Source organism: Nyctereutes procyonoides, unplaced genomic scaffold, assembly GCF_905146905.1.
Source record: "Nyctereutes procyonoides isolate TBG_1078 unplaced genomic scaffold, NYPRO_anot_genome, whole genome shotgun sequence".
NCBI lineage: Eukaryota > Metazoa > Chordata > Mammalia > Carnivora > Canidae > Nyctereutes > Nyctereutes procyonoides.
Genome location: NW_026575160.1, coordinates 29,885,860 through 29,906,694, shown reverse-complemented (window position 1 = coordinate 29,906,694; position 20,835 = coordinate 29,885,860). Strand labels below are relative to the sequence as shown.

General features: G+C 39.9%; 1 protein-coding gene across 10 annotated transcripts in view; it reads right to left on the bottom strand.

Moving 5' to 3' along the window:
• ST7 (suppression of tumorigenicity 7) overlaps nucleotides 1–20,835 on the bottom strand; it is a 240,472-nt gene that overhangs the window by 29,305 nt on the left and 190,332 nt on the right. For 7 of the 10 annotated variants that reach the window (XM_055314566.1, XM_055314568.1, XM_055314564.1 and 4 more), the window contains 2 exons: nucleotides 11,145–11,217; nucleotides 9,581–9,683 (listed from right to left, as the gene is read on the bottom strand). The exons of 1 other annotated variant lie outside the window; for it this stretch is intronic. In XM_055314566.1, the coding sequence (XP_055170541.1) occupies nucleotides 9,581–9,683; nucleotides 11,145–11,217 (176 nt within the window). Of the gene's footprint in view, nucleotides 1–9,580; nucleotides 9,684–10,239; nucleotides 10,376–11,144; nucleotides 11,218–20,835 lie in introns of all 10 variants that reach the window. 2 more of the 10 variants (XR_008663026.1, XM_055314565.1) reach the window with 1 other exon arrangement.

Here is a 20,835-nt window from a genome sequence, read left to right as displayed (position 1 = left end):
TTAGTGTTTGCATGAAATAGAATTTCCATCACTCTAACAAGGTCCTGTGGATACTCCATTAGCATATACAATTACCAGGATATTTTCCCCCACAAGCCTCTCAAAATCCCCATGAAATAAGAGTTTCTAGATTAACATTAGATGAGTTTTTTTTAATGCAAATTTTCATTGGTAATGCATTTCTGTCATAACATTTTTTACTCTTTCCTCGTTATTTTCTTATGACTTTCCACACTCCAAGACTTAAGATTTAAAACTATGCATCTACTAGGCTGGATCCTCACGTCAATACTGTGTCAGGCCCGGGCTGTCGGACCAGTTAAAGGAGCTCCAGGAACACAGCAAACCCCTTCCCCAACAAGCTCAGGGACTGCCCTCTGCTCTCACTGGGGCACCAGTAGGAAGAGCCCCTGGCTTACTAGGGCTGGTATTTTAGGCAAGATGAAGATGAAAACTTTCCCCTCACTGGTGCTGGTGATTTTTCTTGATTTTCTTCCCCCTCAATGTCTCCACTCACAGCACCCAGGCATCTCAAGCCCCCTGAGGCTCCCTCAGCCCCTGCTACTCATCAGAACAGGTGTGCAGCCTCCAGGTCTATGGGTGGGACCTCAAATGCTTGGGACTTTCCTGTGGTGGTAGTGATGGGTCCGAGGCACCTGTTCTTTTCTAAACTGTATGCACAGGTTCCTTGAGGTTGCTGTGTTACCTGCTTTCTCATCCCGGTTTCAATCATAGCAGTTCTACTTTTACTTGCTTTGTTCATTAAGCCTTCCTTTAAGATTGTATTGGGAAGGAAAAAATGCTTATCGCTGCTTAAAAAAAAATCATTATCAGTTACTTGTCATTATTGTTGTTTTGGTGGCAAAGAGCAGGGATGGCTATTCCAGAAAAAAAGAAAAAAGATAGGAACAGAGGTTGAAATGGGTAACTCTTAATCAGCCACAAGCAAAGGACCTACCAACAGTTACAAACTGGGAATTCCAGAAGGCAACAGCTGTAGCCAGGACACGCTAGAGCCTCCCCTCGAATCTGTAGACCTAAAAGGACCCTGTGGGCACTCAAGGTCAGAGGCACTGCAGTGCCACTGTTACACCCTCTAGCTGTCCTTCTTCTCACTAAGATGTTCCAAAAAGTAATTGTTTATGCATTTTTCTAGGCAGCATCTATTGCCGCCCAGCCTGCAAGTGCAAAAATCGAGCTGAAAGTCCCAGGGAAAAGATGATGAAGGCCCAACGTACATCCAGGGCCTACTATGCACTAGATGAGTTACACAGCGTAATTCCATTCACTTTTCATCAGACCTATGAAGCCTCTATTTTTATCCCCATTTTATCAAAAAGCAAAGAGGGAGCTAATCAACCTCCCCTTCCCCCAGTTCCCTTTAGCCCATGGACTGGAAGTAGAGAGAATCCTTGTTACAAATACTTCTGGACCCTTTCAGTGACACTGCGCAGGTGCAGACCTACCTTGTGTCGCTACCCCTTGCTCTATCGTTATGTTAATATGCTCTCCTGGTAAGAACAGGAAGTTCAGGTAATGGGCCTGACAATTCAGAAAAGAATAAACACACACGGCCACCGATGCTCCACTTCACTATTAGTGGCAAAGAACTGCATACTAAAGAAGAGAATTCCATTTGAACCTAATAAAAATCATAAACGTTTTTTGTTTTCCTCTTTGGTTTTCTTTTTTTCTGTTTTAAACAGACTGCTGAATGCTGGTGAGGGTGTGACAAAATGGTAAAGAAGGAGTTACCTGCTGATGGGGGTGTAAACTACTACAATTTTTTTTGGCAAGCCAACTTGGCAATAAACAGTAAGAGCCCCGAAGTGCTTCTATAGGTTACTCAGGAATTCTCATTCTGTATATCTATCCTAAGGAAATAACATAAAGACCACAGTATCTTTATGTTCAAAAGGTTTGCTATTAAGAGCTGACCCCCCGGTGTCTACAATAGAGGACTCAAGAATTAAATCACTCTCTTCAACAAATAATGCAAGGAAAACTGGATTCCACATGCACAAAAATGAAACTGGACCTTTATCTTAAATGAAACACAAAAAAGCAACTCAAAATGCATTAAAGATTTAAATGTAAGACCTGAAACTATAAAACCCCTGAAATAAACACAGGGAGAAGCTTCGTAACATTGGTCTTGGCAACAATTTCTTGGATAAGACACCAAAAGCACAGGTAACGGAAGTAAAAGTAGGTAAGTGAGACTATATAAAAATAAAGAGCCTCTGTGCAGCATAGGAAACAGAGTGAAAAATGACCTATAGAACGGGAGTAAATATATGCAAAGTATACATTTGATTAACATCCAAAATACGCAGGAAACTCCTAAATTCTAATAGTAAACAAACAAACAAAAAAACAACCTGAATACATAGGCAAAAGGCCTGAACAGACATTTCTCCAAAGAAGACATACAGATGCCCAACAGGTACGTGAGAAGTTGCTCACGGGCACCTGGGCTCAGTCAGTGAAGCGACCGATTCCTGATTTCGGCTCATGTCCTGACCCCAGGGTTGTGAGATGGAGCTCCACTCCAAGGTTCTCCCTCCCTCCCTCTGCCCCTCCCCAGCTCGCTCCCTTTCTTAAAAAACAAAGATGCTCAACATCACTAATTATCAGGAAGTCTGAATCAAAGCCACAATGATCTATCACCTCATACAAGTTAGGATGTGTGAGGCCGTTGTCAAAAAAAAAAAAAAAAGAAGGATGCTAACAAGTGTTAGTGAGAGAGTGGAGGAATTAGAACCCCTGTGCACTGCTGGTGGGAATGCAAACTGGTGTAGCTGCTGTGGAAAACAACACGGAGGTCCCTCAAAAAATTCAGATAGTACCGCCCCATGATCCGGCAATGCCACTGTGGGTATTCATCCAAAAGAACTGAAAACGGGATCTCGAAGAGATATTTGCACTTCGATGCTCATTGCAGCATTATTCATAATACCAAGAAGTGGAAACAACCTAAATTTCTTTCTTTTTTTTTTTTAACAACCTAAATTTCCATCGATGGATGAATGATAATGAAAATATGATATAGGTACACAATGGAATATTATTCAGCCTTAAAGATAAGGGAATCCTGTCCTGGGTTGTGACATGGATGACCCTAGAGGACATTATGCTGAGATAAGCCAGTCGCAGGACAAACACTGCATGATTCCACCGATGGGACGTATCTAAAGCATTCAAACTCCCAGAAGTAGAAGGCAGCATGGTGGTTACCCAGGGCTGAGGGGAGTGGGAAATGGAGAGGTCCTGGTTCAATGGGTACGGGGTTTCAGGCATGCAAGATAAAAAAAGTTCCAACAACAACGTGCATAGAGTTAACAATACTAATACTTAAAAATTTGTTAAGAAGGTAGATTTCATGGTGTGTATTTTTTATGACAAAAAATAAGGAAGTAAATCATGTAGAAAGCTGTTACTAGGAATATTTTAGAGTGTTTGAAGGCACATGGCTAAAAGACTTGGACTTTAATGTTACGTGAGAAGATAACTTTAAGGGGAAGGAACCATGAAAACCCGATGATCCTACTCCAAAAAGAATAAATATACCTACAATACCCAACCATAAATTTCAAGTTTAGAGTATCCTGTTAATTTTTAAAAATATGCATATGCCACGTGACTGTGATTCCTAAGTATTAAAAATACATGGGAAAGTAAGGCTAGAAAGAAATAGTCTTAAATAGGATTAGGTGATAGGACTATGAAAAATTTCTTTATACTTTTTCCTAATACAGAAATTTATTTTATTTTAAATATTTTATTTATTTATTCATGAGAGACACAGAGAAAGAGAGGCAGACACAGGCAGAGGGAGAAGCAGGCTCCCTGCAGGGAACCCTATAGGGGACTTGATCCCGGGACCCCAGGATCACACCCTGAGCCCAAGGCAGATGCCTAACCGCTGAGCCACCCAGGCGTCCCAAGAAATTTATTTTTAGACCACCGCTACAGAGGGGGAAAAAATCTAACACTGCTTGTAACAAACCAGTAAGTTAGTCTTGTTTTGAAAAGACATCAGAAAATGAAATTTATCTTTAGCACCCTGAAGGAGTTAATGAAACATCCTCTATACCCAAAAGGGGTCTCTTCACAGGGACAGACTTGCTGCGTAGATACAGCACACTATGTAGCATTAGTGAAAACTCAAATCTGTGCAATGAATCAGAAAAGCACCATCCTCCCACGTAAATCTCGACATTGCTAATGATTTCTTGGATAGACCACCAAAAGCAAAATAAAAGTGGGACCACATCAAAATAAAAAAACTCCTGTGCCACAAAGGAAGCAAAATGAAGCGGGGTGGGGGGTGGGGGGGGGAGGCAGACTTGCAGGGAAAGTAGAAGAAAAAATTAAAACTAAAAATCCAGTGAACTATAACTACATATAGATGAAGGTATAGAACTGAGATGAGCATGGCCTTTCATTTGTCCAGCATCATAAGTGAAATTTTCTTTTTTTTTTAATATATTTTTTTAATTTACTCATGAGAGACATACAGAGAGCAAGAGGGGCAGAGACCCAGGCAGAGGGAGAAGCAGGTTCCATGCAGGGAGCCTGACGTGGGGATGTGGGACTCGATCCCGGGTCTCCAGGATCACACCCTGGGCTGAACGTGGCGCTAAACCGCTGAGCCACCCGGGCTGCCCGAAATTTTCTTTAAAAGGTGAAAAATATTCCCTTTAAATTCAAAGCTCTTATTTTAATCCCATTAATAGAGAACATCCTCCAAAGGTTTAGAGCTTTCATCGTTTTGAACTGTGTACCCTGTTCTTAAAAATCCCCAGCATCATTAAGATCCTAAAACTACTAGTCATCCTCAAAAAGGGATAAATGGTAATTCCATAATCAATGCACTGTAGAGAGAGACCACAGAGGGGAGAGGCTGATTCTGGGGTAGGGAAGGAACAGGTTTCCTGGTGGTGACTTTTAATGGTGGGGGTGAAGGAGGAGTAGGATATCCTCAGAGGAAGCAAAGAGGGAAGAAGAGGAGGAGAATGTTTCTGGAACAAGGAACAGACTGTTAGAGTAGCTGAAAAAAAGTGAAAAACAAGTTGGGGTCAGATCATAAAGGGTCCTAAAGAACCACTTAAAGAGTTCAGATCTTCCTTTGTAGGGTTAGGGACACAGCTGCAGCTCCTCAGGAGGGGAGTAACACAATTCAGTTTGTAATAATGAGCCTATGGGCTGCTTCCTCCTTATAACCTGCTGTAATCTAAGCTGCAGAAACCCGTGTATTTTAGACATGCCTGACTGCTTAAAAGGCTCCCTTCAGAACCGAGCCCCACAGCTTTTCACCATTCTGCTTTACTTTGTGGTCCTGTGGTGTGTTTAGGAGAAATACTCCCTACTCCGCATGTTTGCAGGTGAAGAGCGTTCCTAAGAGTAACCCTCCTGGAGTAAGTAACTGATATTTTCCAGTGGATGTTGAAATATTAATATTCCTCAGCCATTAGAAACGATGAATACCCACCATTTGCTTCAACGTGGATGGAACTGGAGGGTATTATGTTGAGTGAAAGAAGTCAATCGGAGAAGGACAAACATTATATGGTCTCATTCATTTGGGGAATATAAAAAATAGTGAAAGGGATTAAAGGGGAAAGGAGAAGAAATGGGTGGGAAATATCAGAAAGGGAGATAGAACATAAAGACTCCTAACTCTGGGAAACGAACTAGGGGTGGTAGAAAGGGAGGTGGGCGGGGGGTGGGGGTGACTGGGTGACCGGCACTGAGGGGGGCACTTGATGGGATGAACACTGGGTGTTATTCTATATGTTGGCAAATTGAACACCAATAAAAAATAAATTTATTAAAAAAAAGAAATATTAACTATTACTTCTGCTTAATAGAATATCAGATAGACTGAAGCTGGACATTCGTGAAAGGCAGTTGTCAGCTATTCTTTTTTTTGTTTTCAATTTTTTTTTCAATTTGCCAACATATAGTGTAATACCAGGTGCTCATCACGTCACGTGCCTCCTTAATGCCTGTCACCCAGGTACCAAATCCCGTACCCACCTCCTCTTCAGCAACCCAAATAGTTCTTAGCTACTCTATTTGATACTTTTTTCTCCCTCCGAAAGACTATAATTGGGTAAAACGGCATGCAGTGGTTGAAAATTCCTGTGGTAGGCCACTGACAACTTCCTGTGACAAAGAAAAGGAAGCCATGGAAGTGTTTAGGATACGGTAAATACCTCGAAGGAACATCTACTGTCCACAAGCGCCTTGGGAAGTCACGCGCCTGCCATCGTTTGAAGGCTTCAAGTCTAGGCTGGTCTGCAACCCGGTGGGATGGTGGGGGGCAGTGGAGGATGATGTTGAAGGGTTAGAGAACCCCGAACTAGTTCAGGCTCCATCACTTACTAGCTGTACGACCAGGAGCGGGTCACTTAATCTCCCCAAACCTGCAGCTCCCTCATCGTGTACCATCGGGGTGGCATTCTGATACACCTCACGGTGTTGTTGTGAAAGATCAAGGAGAAGGTATGCGTAATCCACTTAGCACTGTGCTTGGCACACAGCAAACACATAATGAAAACCAGTATTAAAAATAATCATCACAGTATCATTACGGAGAGAGATTCAAGCTGGGAATGGGAAGGTGTCCTAGATGATCTCTAAGGTCCCTTCTTACACCAGGAGTCCAGGAGTTTAGATCTTTCACTGATGTCTCATTAGAATTAAGGTTACTTTCTGCCTGAAAAGGGACCCGTGTGTGTGTGTGTGTGTGTGTGTTTATTAAAGTATTAGCAAGCAGTCCAAGAAATCATGCATAAAAGTTGTTTGCAACAGCCTGCATATAGTACACATGCACCAGAGGTTTGTGGTTAATTCTGAACATAATTCTGAACAGCGACTCAGGGCTTTTCCCTCATGGAAATGTCAATAGACGAAGAAGATCTGGAAACAAGTTTCCCCTCAGCACAATCACCAGCAAAGCAAAGTGGTTTCAGTGGAATCAGTTTACCTATGCACCCTATCTTTTCTCCAGTTAATAATTAAAAAGAGTGAAAACAAATATTTCAAATACTTTCACTTTTTAAAAGAATTCTATCTTATAGGTAAGAGTGCTAGCTGAGTCAAATTCTTCCAAGGTGGCCTTAAACTATTTCTTACAGCCTTTAATGCTCTTCTAGAGGCTCAATCAACCATGTAAGACCCTTATCACAGAAGTACACGACAGCTTCAACTAAAATATCTAACTAGGGGTGGTGGAAGGGGAGGTGGGCGGGGGGTGGAGGTGACTGGGTGACAGGCACTGAGGGGGGCACTTGATGGAATGAGCACTGGGTGTTATTCTATATGTTGGCAAATTGAACACCAATAAATAAATTTATAAAAATAAAATAAAATAAAATAAAAAATAAAATATCTAACCAACAAGTACCAGTTTTCTATCTCGTGCAGTAAGATTACAAAGCTCTGGTATAACTGGAAGAGTTAGGACTCAAGTTTCCAGGCTGAAGGGGCCTCCAACAAGTCAAGTATCAATAATTTTAATACTTCATGAACATAGGATGTCAAGTTTTTCAAAGAACTTTGACTATATTATCTCAGTTGGGTCTTTATCACAAAAGTTTATATTTATCTTCATTTGAAAAATGAGGAAATGTTCACAGCAGTAATGTCCACAGTATCCAAACCGTGGAAGGAGCCACAATGTCCTTCGACAGATGGCTGGATAAAGAAGATGTGGTCTATATACACCATGGAGTATTACTCAGCCATCAGGAAGGGTCAATACCCACCATTTGCTTTGACGTGGATGCAACTGGAGCGTATTATGCTGAGTGAAGTAAGTCAACTGGAGAAGGACAACCATCATATGGTTTCACTCATATGTGGAATATAAGAAATACAGAAAGGGATTATAAGGGAAAGGAGGGATACTGAGTGGTGAAAAAATTAGAGAGGGAGGCAAACCATAAGAGACTCCTAACTCTGGGAAACAAACAAAGGGTTGCAGAAGGGGAGGTAGGTGGAGGGTTAGGGTAACTGGGTGACGGACACTGAGGAGGGTACTTGATAGGATGAGCACTGGGTGATATATGTTGGTAAATTGAATTTAAACAAAAAAATTTTTAAAAAAAGAAAAATGAGGGAAAACTTTGAGTTCAGAAATGCTAAACCCCAAGCACCCATGGCTAATGAGTGACAGAGCCAGAACTTGAACCTGTTTTTGTCTCAGAGTCTAGGACTCCGTTGTTCAATGCTACTTCTAGAAGAGCTTATTTGTGCTCTTAGAATAACTCTGTATTGAATGCAGCATTCAATAAATATCGATGACCTAAGTTGACTGGAATTCAGGACAATGTTTTCATGATTAGCTTTAAATTTTATTCAAATCTGAATGAACATTTTTAACTTAGCTGAAAAGATAATAAATAAAGACATATATTTTATACCGCCCTATATACAATACCTAAGTCTATAAACACTATGTTGGTCATTATCCACTGGAACTAGAGTGGATAAATCTATCCCCCGCCAATCGTGGCACTGTGTACCATCCTTCGGTTTTCTGTTTTGTGGGAAAATGAGCATGCCCTGAGCATTCCCGAGCTCAGAAATGATGTTAGGTCATCTACCTGTGTCACTCTGAAGATCAACAAAATAAAGTAGGTAACCACAAATCCCCACATACACACCACCCTTTTGCTACATTACTGCGAGAAAACAAAGAAGCCTTCCTTTGTCATTTTTCAACAGTGAAAGTCTTCATCAGAAATCTGAAATAAAATTATGCCTGTCGTACCCTGTCTGAATAGTTTTCCCAGGTCAAAATGTGCTTTATAATATCGAGAAACTGAAAATAGCCCTCAGCCATGTGCCTACCGCATAGCAGGTACTCAAATAGAGGCAAATCATAGACACACACCCATCTCCTAAATAAAAGATTATAGAAATATCCTCTATCATGATAGGACTCCCTTAAAATCAAATTCAGGGACAAAATACATAGGAAATACTAGGTCTTTATAAATTGGTCAATCATGTGGTTAACAATTAAGACAAACACTTCCTACTACATATACCTACATATGCCACTCGCAAGTCAAAAGAAAATACTACTTCATACTGTGAGGTTCTCCTTACTACTTTCCTGCCAATACTGATTAACTATCATTTATTTATAGACACAGAACGTCACGTTAATCAGTATTTTTTTTTCCAATTATATTCGAAACTAGGTTCATTTCCCGAGTCAGGTCTAAGTTAGAGTATAACTGGTGTGAAATTCCTATCAGATGCATCGACAACACTCTTGGGATCTCCCTATTTTGCCAATTTCTGGCGTCCTGGCCTGACCTGCCGCAGCGAGGTCTATCCATTTACCCGGATTACATAAGGCCCCCAAACCGGCCCGAGGCCTCTGAAGGTGGCTTTTGCTTAAGCATGAAGCTGATGACCATGGGCGAGAGGCCTCAGCGTTCACTGGCTGCACTTCATCTTTTTTTCCCACGGGGTGTATTCGAGACCCGACACCGTGGCCACTGAACACTTTCTCCACTAGCTAGCGTAACGAGCTCCTGTGGGGATCCCACGGACTCACTTTTGGCACGTGAGGATTGAATTCCACGGCTCTGTGAATGGCCTCTACTGCATTCATCTCTGCTGTGCTCAGCCCCCGCCGAGATGCAGCCTCGGGAGAGAATCTGAAAAGCAGAAAGACAAACACCATCCAGTTGGGACCACTGCTCGGGCATCAACCCGGACAGGCGTCTACACGTCAAGGGCCCATAAAACCACAGCGAGCCAATGGCATGAGCTCTCCACACCTCCACTACGTGGAACCTCTGAGCGACCCCTCAGACCGAGGCCAACAAAAACCCCCGCAGAAGCAGAAAGCGTGCTTGCATCTAATCTTGGCAGGAATTAAATTCAGCTGTCAAGTCTCTCTGTCTAAATAGCTAATCTAAATTTTCTGTGAGGTACCTGCTTCGGTCAGGGCCGGGGGGGGGGGAGACTGACGAGGGCGGACAGTGTAGGAAAAAGAGAAAACTAGGTTACAGAAGAGCGTACTTGGTTAAAAACAGAACTGGGGATAATTTTACAGGAGGCTCCCAACCCAACGTCAGTGCTGCGATGCAGCTTCCACCGCAGGCGAGCCTGCTTGGGGCCGTGCCGGCAGGGGGTGTGCGTGCCCAAACTGCGGGCCAGACACCTGCCCAGGTGAATGAAAAAAACCAGACCATGCAATCTCTTTCTCACCTCACACCCAGGGCTAACTCCAGAGCTGTGCTTGGCAGGCAGACACCACAGGGGAAGCTGTGACAACCCTGGCCCTGCCCTCCCAAGCTGGAGTCGCTGTGTAGGGAGAAAAGATGTTGCAGTAGGTACTGGCGATCTACAGGATAAAAAAGAATGAAAGAAAATTACTTCGGTCTTGAAGTGCACACACACTTAACAGCAAACCTGTCTGACATAGCAGAGGCTGTTTTCTTTTCCTGTTATCTGCTTTTCAACGCTTCAGAGGGATTGTATCGGGCAACGTGAGCGTTTAGGAACTCAAAAACAGTGAAGCCAACTGTTCGCTTTCACCTGCCAGTCATCTCGGCTGCTCATGGAAATTCTCTATGCCATAGTCACCTGCCTGAATAAAATGGGCAAATGTCCCACTGAAATGACAACTCAAAGCAAACGGACCCTGGGTGGGGGGGTTGGTGTGGAACTGAGGAGTCAAAGAATGGGAGATGATCATCCCTGTGCCATCTTACAGGTTTGTTAGGACTACTACCCAGTCTTGGACTGCTGAAGGAAGAGGAATACGCAAAAAAGAAAAATGAATAAAAGGAAGGCATTTGTGTAAGTCCCAAGCAGGCCTTTCGGTATCTACTGTCTGGCAAAAAAAAAAAAAAAAAAAAAAAAGTCACCTCAGAGGTATGGAATTTCACATAATTCCCTCTTTAGGGACCCATACACCCTTACAATACCTGGGGATATATATTCCCTCCTTCTAGTAGTGAAAGAAAAGATCAGCAGGTTTTAGAAAAATGCATGCTCATAAGCAGGGGTCTCATAGACTGAGAGAAACTTCCAGAGAAAGCCCTCGGAGGCAACACATCTCCTTAAGTCGGGTCAGACATTTAGTACCACACAAGTCATTATTCACTTACTTGTCAGAGACAGCTCTTGCTTTGAGCAAGGCAGCTGTATAGCATATTGTTGCCGACTTTGGTAAGCTTATATCTGTTAGAGAAAAAGAAAGTAGAAACTCTTATAAGTTTGGAGAAATAAAGAGCAATGATCTTTTAATTCACTGGCATTCTAATCACGTAAGTCTAATAAAGGATAAATTGAGAATATTTTAATACATACAATACACACTGTTTCTATGTGTCAGGGTGGTATGTGAAACTAAGGGTAATTCATATTTTTGTGAAAAATTCATGTGTAAAATCCACCAGCCTGACTCTTGGGCAGTCATCTTCTAAGATATGGATTTTTCATATATTGAGTTTAATTAAGCAGGGAAGAGCTATAAGTGTATGAATTTAAATATTACAGGAATGCCCCTGATATCATAAAAGGCATATAGGACTCTATGTCACTTATAAAAATTTTTCAACAGGCGGATATGAAGAATTAATATTACCTGAATCTTTTTTTAAAAAAACATATGTAAATAAATTATTTTTTAGTGGTAATATTTAAAAGACTTCCTTTGCACTAAATTTCAAGAGGCTCATATTCAGTTTTTTGTTTGAAAGGTAACACATTTATTATGTATATATATAACATATGTGGGAAATCTTTATATATAAGGATATATATGTGAAATCTTTAGAAATCTGTATAATTTTTGCTCATTCAAACCCATGGGAGACCCCCTTTCATATGAAGCCTAATTTGTTTCTCTGAGAAACAATTCCTCTCAGTTTGTACAGAAAATTTCACATGGAGAGGTGGGAGCAGGTAACAGGTTCATAAAATGAGTTTAAAGAGAAATCAAAGTACGGCATACAACAGAATAAATAAACTCAAAGAGGGTAGTCCCTTTCGAGGAAAAATTTGTATTTAAATTACGACTCTATTTCTTACAGGAATAGTATTTCCTAAGTGCTGAACCGAGTTTATGCTGAGGACAGAGAAACGCCATCAATTCGGACCAGATAAAAATATGCCATTCCTAGCGCAGCAAAATCCACTGTAGGTTCGAGAAACTCTTACCACTTGGAACGCTCTGCCAGTTTCTTCACAGGGCTATTTTCAACTTCAAAAGTATTACATTACGGTGGAATTTAAGAAACAAAACCAAGGAGAAAAGGGAAGAGAGACACACACACAAACCAAGAAACAGACTCTAAACTATGGAACCAACTGATGGTACCGGAGGGGAGGTGGTAGGGGGATGGGTGAAATAGGTGATGGGGATTAAGTGGTGCGCTTGTTGTGAAGAGCACCGGGTGCTATAGGGAAGTGTTAAATCACCACATTGTACACCTGAAACTATTCTTAGACTTTATGTTAACTAACTGGAACTGAAACAAAAACCTAAAAAGAAAGAGTTACATTACAGTAAGAATAAAAAGGGAAGTCCCATAGCTAGCCAACAGACACCACGGAAGAAAAGAGGTTCATAAAAGACAAACAATCCCTAATCCAGTAATTAGTATTTATCACCAATCCCAGCAAGAGGAATTTCTCTTTGAGGGAAATTTCAATGCCATTGATAAAAAAAATAATAATAATGATCATTGAAAACACCAACACAGAGCTGAAAGGGAAAGAAGTCTTTGCAATCCTGATCTCATAAATTATATTCAAACAAAATTTCACCACCATATGCATAGTGTAAAATGATGTGTTCATGACTAAGAAGAAGAACAAAAGAATGTCAAACACTCATGGATTTGTCTTGTTGCCTTTCCAACATCGAAACCTTTAATTGTGTCCCAGTGTGGGAAATTAATCCAAGAATCCAATATCTCATTTATTAGGGTCCACTCATTGTCATTGAAAGGTTAATAAAAAACTACAGATAATACCATTCTACTTAAAAGTTCAGACATTTTATTTAAAAAGTATCCGAGCCTTATTTCTACTCATGGTGTGATCTAATGTTCCTTCTGCGTCAACCTCACATCTTCCCATGAAGTAGGGACCAATGAAAAATCCAAGGAAGGAGATGGAGGCTGAAGACAATGGACGTAAATGTCTGGAGCTGGAAGCACACAAGACGGAGCCTCACTTGGTAAAGTAAAGAAAACCTGTGGTTAAGGATTTGGCTTCCAAATGGGAAAGATGAGACCGTATTTTGATGATTACCTAGATAAGCAAAGTGACATAGTCACTCAGTTGGAAATGCAGAAAAACATACAACTGCGGTGTTTCAGCAAAATACTACAGACGCCCAATCAAATATGATCTTTAAGCCAGAACCAGGTCCCCTCGTGCCTACAAACAGGACACTCACAACTAGAAAAATGCAACAGAATTCTGCAACATTACAAACACACTATATAGTGTGTTTTTCCCATAAAATTTTTTTACCCCACTCCTTCATCATACGTAAAGATGGTGGTATGCGTGCACAGTCATAATGCTTAAAAAATATATAACCAAAAATATACTTTAATCAACATCAAATGGGAAAAGGGGGAAATGTAAATACCCCATTCCCCACTAGTGGCATGTTGATTTCATTTGTTTTCTTTTTGTTCGAGTAAATTATTTTGCTCTCATCATTTAACAAAAATAAAAAATAGCAAAAAGTTCTTGCATAACTTGTTTATTTAGATAGTTTCAATGTTTTTCTTTTAATTCTGTCAAAACAATTCATCTATTTGGTGATGGCAGTTGTCTCTAAGAAGTGATGAAGCACTCTAAAGAAACTGATCCTGAGTTTCCCTGTGGGTAAAGCGTCTTGTTGTTCAAATAAGGTTTTCGTTTACAACATATTTTTTAAATGATGCTTATCTTTGACAATAAAAATCAAAAGCTTTGACATTTTGCCTACTCCAGCAATTCCACTTCTGAGATTTCTTCCTAAGAGAAATAATCATGACTGTGTCTGAAGATTCAGCCTTAAGGATGTTGATGATAACCCTTGTTTCTAATGGTGGAAAAAGGGAAACAGCCTACATGTCCAATCACGAGGATTAGTTAAGGTGCTGTTCATCCACAAGATACAATTCTATGTAATCAATAAATCATGTGTGTGGGGCAGAAGTATTTAATGATCTGGGGAAATGGCGCATTGCTACACATACATCAATAAGTAAAACAAGTTTACAAAATTAGGATTTCATGTAGTTTTTAAAAGCATTAAAAAAAAGAAAAGCATTTACATGTAGAGAGAGAATAAGACTGGAATTAAAGACAGAAAATGTCAACAGTATTTATTTTGGAGTGGTGGGATTAAAGGCAGTTTTTTTCTACTGTTGATCTGTATTTCCAAAGCTTCCTGTGATGTACATGTAATAAGTGACTTTTTAAAAGACAACAATAATGCTATATAGAAGAATTCTGTTCTACAAATGGTTTGAAGCAAGTCCATGAGCAAATACACTTGTGGAACCGACAGAGACAGCACAGACAAAGGCAGGACATACATGAAGTGAAGTCAGATCAGAAATCTACTGCTTATACTCACATACCCTCACGAAAGCTAGAGTGTTTCTTTTGCAGTGTGCGCTCATTAGCCACGTTTTAATCTCGTAACTGCCTAACATCTAAATCCGAGGCAAGCACTGCGTGTTCTGGCTCACTTTTCAGAAATACTGTATACACTATCTTTAAGGGGGAGCTCCTTATCATGGGCTGCTCGCTCATGAGCGGTACCTCTTTCATTTCTTTAAAAAAATGCTTTGACGTGGTTGTTGTTGCCTATTTTAAGTTTGAAATTTATTATTTTGAAATGCTTATAGGCTCGCAGAGAGATGTGAAAATAGTACACAGTTCTGTGAATGCTTCTCTCAGCTTCCCCTGACGGTGACATCTTACATAACTACAGCATAATATCAAAACCCAAGAAATGGACCTTGGTACAGTACTATTAAGGAAATTACAGACCTTGTTCAGTTCCCACTGTGCCTTCATGTGTGTGTAGTTCTTTGCGATTTTATCCCACGGCTAGATTCATCTAACCACCATCACCATCCAAATGCACAACTGTTCTGGGACACCCAGCTGGCTCAGTTGGTTAAGCGTCTGACTGTCTGGGCTCAGGTCACGATCTCAGGGTCCTGGGACGGAGCCCTGCATCAGGTCTGTGCTCAGCACGGAGTCTGTCTTAGATTCTTTCTCCTCCCTCTCCCTCTGCTCCTCTCCCTACTCGTTCTCTCTCTCTCTCTCTCTCTCTCTCTCTCTCTCAAATAAAATAAAATAAAATAAAATATTTAAATAAAAAGAAATACACAACAGTTCCAAAGGAACTCTCCTATGTTATCCCTTTATTTGTACTCTTCCCATCCACACCCATCCCCTGGTGACCACTAATCTGCTCCCTGTTTCTGTAGTTTTGTCTGCCTGCCATGACTTTATGCTTTTACCACTAGGGGAATGGATAAAATGATAAGGGAAACAGAGTGGCTTAACAGTAGTGATTAAAAGTTTTGTAGTAGTATCAGAAGTTTTGAGCAGGAAAAAAAACAAAAATATCAACTGCTTTCCAATTTTGCTTGTAATTTATCCAGAAATGTTATTTTGAAGACGACACTTCAAGATCATTCTAAGTCCAATTTTGTAGGAACATGCTCTAACTACACAGTCCCTGTCTTTTGTGCCATGTAGCTACCATTATTACTAAAAATTCCTTCTAAGAATTAGAATCCAGACAGTCTCTTCAACAAATGGTGTTGGGAAAACAGGACAGCTTTGTGCAAAAGAATGAAAATTAACCACTTTTTTACACCATGCATAAACATAATTTTAAAATGGATTAAGGACTTAAATATGAGACCTAAAACCATAGAAATCATAATAAAGAGCACAGGCAGTAATTTCTCTGTCATTGGCCATAGCAATGCTTTACCAGATATGCCTCTTCAGGCAAAGGAAACAAAAAGCAAAAATAAACTACTGGGACTACATCAAAAGAAAAAGCTTCTGTACAGCAAAAGAAACAATCAACAAAACTAAAAGACAACTTCCTGAATGGGAGATGATATTTGCAAATGACATATCAGATAAAGGGTTAATATCCAAAATACATAAAGAACTTAAGCAACTCAATACACACACAAAAAAAAACAAATAATCCGATCCAAAAATGGGCAGAAGACATGAACAGACATTTCTCTAAATAAGACAACCAGATGGCCAACAGACACATGAAATGATGCTCAACATCCTAATCATCAGGGAAATGCAAACCATACCTGTCAGAATGGCTAAATTCAAAAATATAAGAAACAAGTGTTACAAAAGATGTGGAGCAAAAGGAACCTTCATGCACTGTTGGTGGGGATATAAAATGGTACAGCCACCATGAAAAACAGTATGGAGGTTCCTCAAAAAATTAAAAATAGAATTACCATATGATCCAATAATTCCACCACTGAGTATTTACCCAAAGCACATGAAAACACTGATTTGAAAAAACAGACGCACCCCTATGGTTATTGCAGTACTATCTGCAATAGACAAATTATGGAAGCAACCCAAGTGTCCACTGAGAGGTGAATAAAGATGTGGCATATACATTCAGTGGAGTATTACTCAGCCATAAAAAAGAACAAAATCTTGACATTTGCAACAACATGGATGGATTTAGAGTATAACAGCTAAGTGAAATAAGTCAGAGAAAGACACCATATAGTTTCACTCATGTGGAATTTAAAAAATAAACAAAGAAAAAAAAGAGACAAACCAAGAAATGGACTATAACTATAGAGAACAAACTGATGGTTACCACAGGGGAGGTAGGTTGGTGGATGGATGAAATAGGTGAAGCAGATTAAGAGTACAGTTACCATGATGAGCTCCGAGTAATGTAAAACTGTTGAATCACTATTTTGGACACCTAAAACTAAGATAACATAGTATGTTAACTATACTGGAATTAAAAAGTTTTTAATTATAAAAGAAACCAAAAATGAGAAAAATGTTAGCTAAAAAAATAATGTTCTTGGGACGCCTGGGTGGCTCAGTGGTTGAGTGTCTCCCTTGGGCTCAGGCCATGATCCCGGGGTCCTGGGATTGAGTCCCACATCGTGCTCCCTGTGGGGAGCCTGCTTCTCCCTCTGCCTGTGTCTCTGCCTCTCTCTGTGTCTCATGAATAAATAAATAAAATCTTAAAAAAAAAAATAATGTTCTTAGCAAAGGAATATGTTCAGAGAAGTCATTCTAAAAACAGCTGTAAAAAAAAAATTAAAAAAAAAAAAAACAGCTGTAAAATTTGCCTAGAACTCAACTGGACCATATCTGAGCCGGAGGTGAGAATGCTCCAGGAAGAACGGTTTAAAAAAGAAAGTAGATGCCACGGAATATATGATTAAGGGAATAAATAATCTTAGGTAATGGCACAGGTATTTGCTGTTATAAAAGAATAAGGGTGGAAAATTTCATAAAGAATAAAATAAATCCAAACAATTCAAATACAATAAGGAAATAAAAAGAAAGGAAATAAGGAGATATCATATAATTCCAAAAACAAGGAATGCTAAATACATGTTTGTCATTTAAGCAAAGCTGAACTCCTGGCTTTAGTTTAAATCTCCTTCCACCTCTTGGCCATCTTTTGTTTCATAAAGGCCCTTTTCTGAAAGGGAAGGAGTTTTCTCCAACTGTCCCAGGTATTCAAAATCAAATTGTCACGAAGGTATTTCATTAAAATCTACAACTTTGAACGTCCTGTAGTTGGAATCACCGAGTACGTTCTCCTTCCGGTCCGGCCCGGGGCTGAGATTCACCCCTACAGTAGCAAGTATCAGTCCTTGATCCTTTTCTATTGTTGAGAAGTAGTTCATTGTGTGGATATACCACGACATGTTTCTTCTCTTGCAAATGGGCTGTTTGGGTTGTTTCCCAGTTCGGGGCTGTTATGAATAAGGCGGTTGTGAGCATCCTCATAGACACGTAGTTGGAAATGGAACTGCTGAGTCAGAAAACAGATACACGTTTAAACTGGTACACAGCGCCCCAAAGTAGTTGTAGGGAGTTTGTCGCAGGATCTATGATGACAGAGGCCCGAAAAATGGTTACTTCTGGGTTGGAGGGCAGTTATTGGCCAGAAAGGGGGGCGTGAGGCAACCTTTGGAGATGATGGAAAGTTCTATGATCCCAGGTGGTGATAACACACGTGTATATTAAAGAGAAAAGTCATCTCGCTCTACACTTTAGATTTGTGCATGTTACTGTATATAATTTATATGCCGATTAAAAAAAAAACTTTTAAAACACAAACGTATAGTCCTGTGCCACCTGAAGCCGTCTTCTCTTACTTCAGCCTAACTTCCATAACATTTCAGTTGCCTTTTATCCATTCTACCCCTCTTCCATGAATCCTTATCTAAAAATTACTTACTAGTTTTGCCTTCCGTAACGAAACAGAACCTGATTATTTCTCACCAGCCTTTCAAATATTAAAACGGTGACACTATCTCCTCTAAACCTAATCTGTTCCAGGATAAATACTTCTAAATTCCTCAACTGACCAATAGGACTTTTAGTTTATTTTTGGCATGGAGCCATGAGTGATTTCAAAATATGAGAATCAGAAGTGGAAATCATCTTCTAAATCTCAGGAACCTCCCCCAGAGCTCAGGGGAAATGTGTAGTCTGAGGACCCACAGCCATGCCACCTCTCCGAATAACAGCTAGGATGGCCCTGGTGTTCAGCAGCTACAAGTCTTTACTGGTTCCCGTGACGGTGTCGTCAACAAAATCCTCCAGGTTCTATTCAAATTGATTTCAGCCAAAGGCAAGTCTTTTCTCTTTTACTCAAGCCATGAAAATTTATGAACCTATAAGCAGGGTTTAATATTTGATTCCATTCGATTTTAAATCTCAAAATGAAACCTAAACCATTAAGTCCTAATGGTTTCAAAATATCCTTCGAGCTTATTAGTCATCATTCTGACTCAAGCTACCACCCACAGCTTTGTTCCATACAGTTCATAAGCCTACCTTCCTCACCAAATGATCATTATCATCATCTAAATTACTGCTAACATTTATCAAGGGCTTAATAAGTGCCAGGCACAGGTGCTAGTCACTTATATACATTATTCTACTTAATTCTCAGAGCAACTCTCTGAGATAGGACTTACCAGTAGCCCTCTTTTATAGATGGGGAAAGTGAGGCATATAATGGTTTAAGAAATATGCCAATATCACATAGTTAAAACAAATATGAACACATGATTTTGAACCATGCTATGTTGTCTACAAGGTCTGATTTATAAAGATACTGACCATGGGAACGCCTGGGTGGCTCAATCCATTAAGCTTCTTGCCTTTGGCTCAGGTCATGACCCCAGGGTCCTGGGAACAAGTCCCACATTGGGCTCCCTGCTCAGTGGGGAGCCTGCATCCCCCTCTGTCCCTCATCCTCCCTCCCCGCCGCCTGCACTCTCTCTCTCCCCCAAATAAATAAATAAAATCTTAAAAAAAAAAATACTGACCATGGCAATACCAAGGAGAGGATCCAGGAATGGTATTCTAGGGATCACCCTAAATTTGCAGTGGTCTGCACAACCATTTATTAATGTTAATAACAGGTATTACATACACTATTTAAACCATTAAATTATGCCATTTATTAATAGTTTTAATAGATATTAGATGTACCTCTTGTACCACTAAATCACACCATTTATCATGATACAATTGGCATCTGAATATATTGCTCCACAGTACCTAACAAGGTACCATTCAAAACATTATCAAATATTTTAATTAAATATATACATACATCTATGGCATCCTCTAATTCAGAAATATGAAGAAGATGGCCATTTAAATTAGTAAGAAACATTTAAAGACTATTGTATAGACTACAAATATTTTTACATCCACTATTTTTATTTAGCACAACTTCCTTTGTAAATCCATGTTGGAGCTTCAATCATCTCTTTCCTTCCTAAATGTTAAAAAAAAAAAAACACACAATCATCTCCTAGAATTTTACTGTGATTGACTTATTTGTTGAAATTCTAAGCCCCTCCCCCCAAAAAAATCAAAAGTATTGAGGGCAAATAATAAATAAGAATGAATAAAAGTATATTTTCATCAAATTATTAACACATTAACTATCTTCTCTAAACAGGAGCTCTACACGATAGATCAAAGAATTGGACAGCAGCACACAACAATGAAGGTCAAAAATCTTTTATTTTACAGATGAAAAAAATACAAGATCAGAAAAGCTAAATGGTATGTTTAAGAGCCGGGTAACTAGTTAGTGATAGAACTGGCCTTGCAATGCCAGGTCCCATCACCATCCTGTACTGCCAACGCGATGCTTGCTTCTGTCTTCTTTATTGTCATTCTCTTGTACTTTCTTCATCATTTTGCTTGGAAAACAACTTCAAGGACAAACATTATATGGTCTCATTCATTTGGGGAATATAAATAATAGTGAAAGGGAACAAAGGGGAAAGGAGAAAAAATAAGTGGGAAATATCAGAAAGGGAGACAGAACATGGAAGACTCCTAACTCTGGGAAACGAACTAGGGGTGGTGGAAGGGGAGGAGGGCGGGGGGTCGGGGTGACTGGGTGGCGGGCACTGAGGTGGGCACTTGACAGGATGAGCACTGGGTGTTATTCTGTATGTTGGCAAATTGAACACCAATAAAAAATAAATTTATTATTGAAAAAAAAAAGAAAACAACTTCACGAGGGCAGTCTTGAGACTTTAGGTT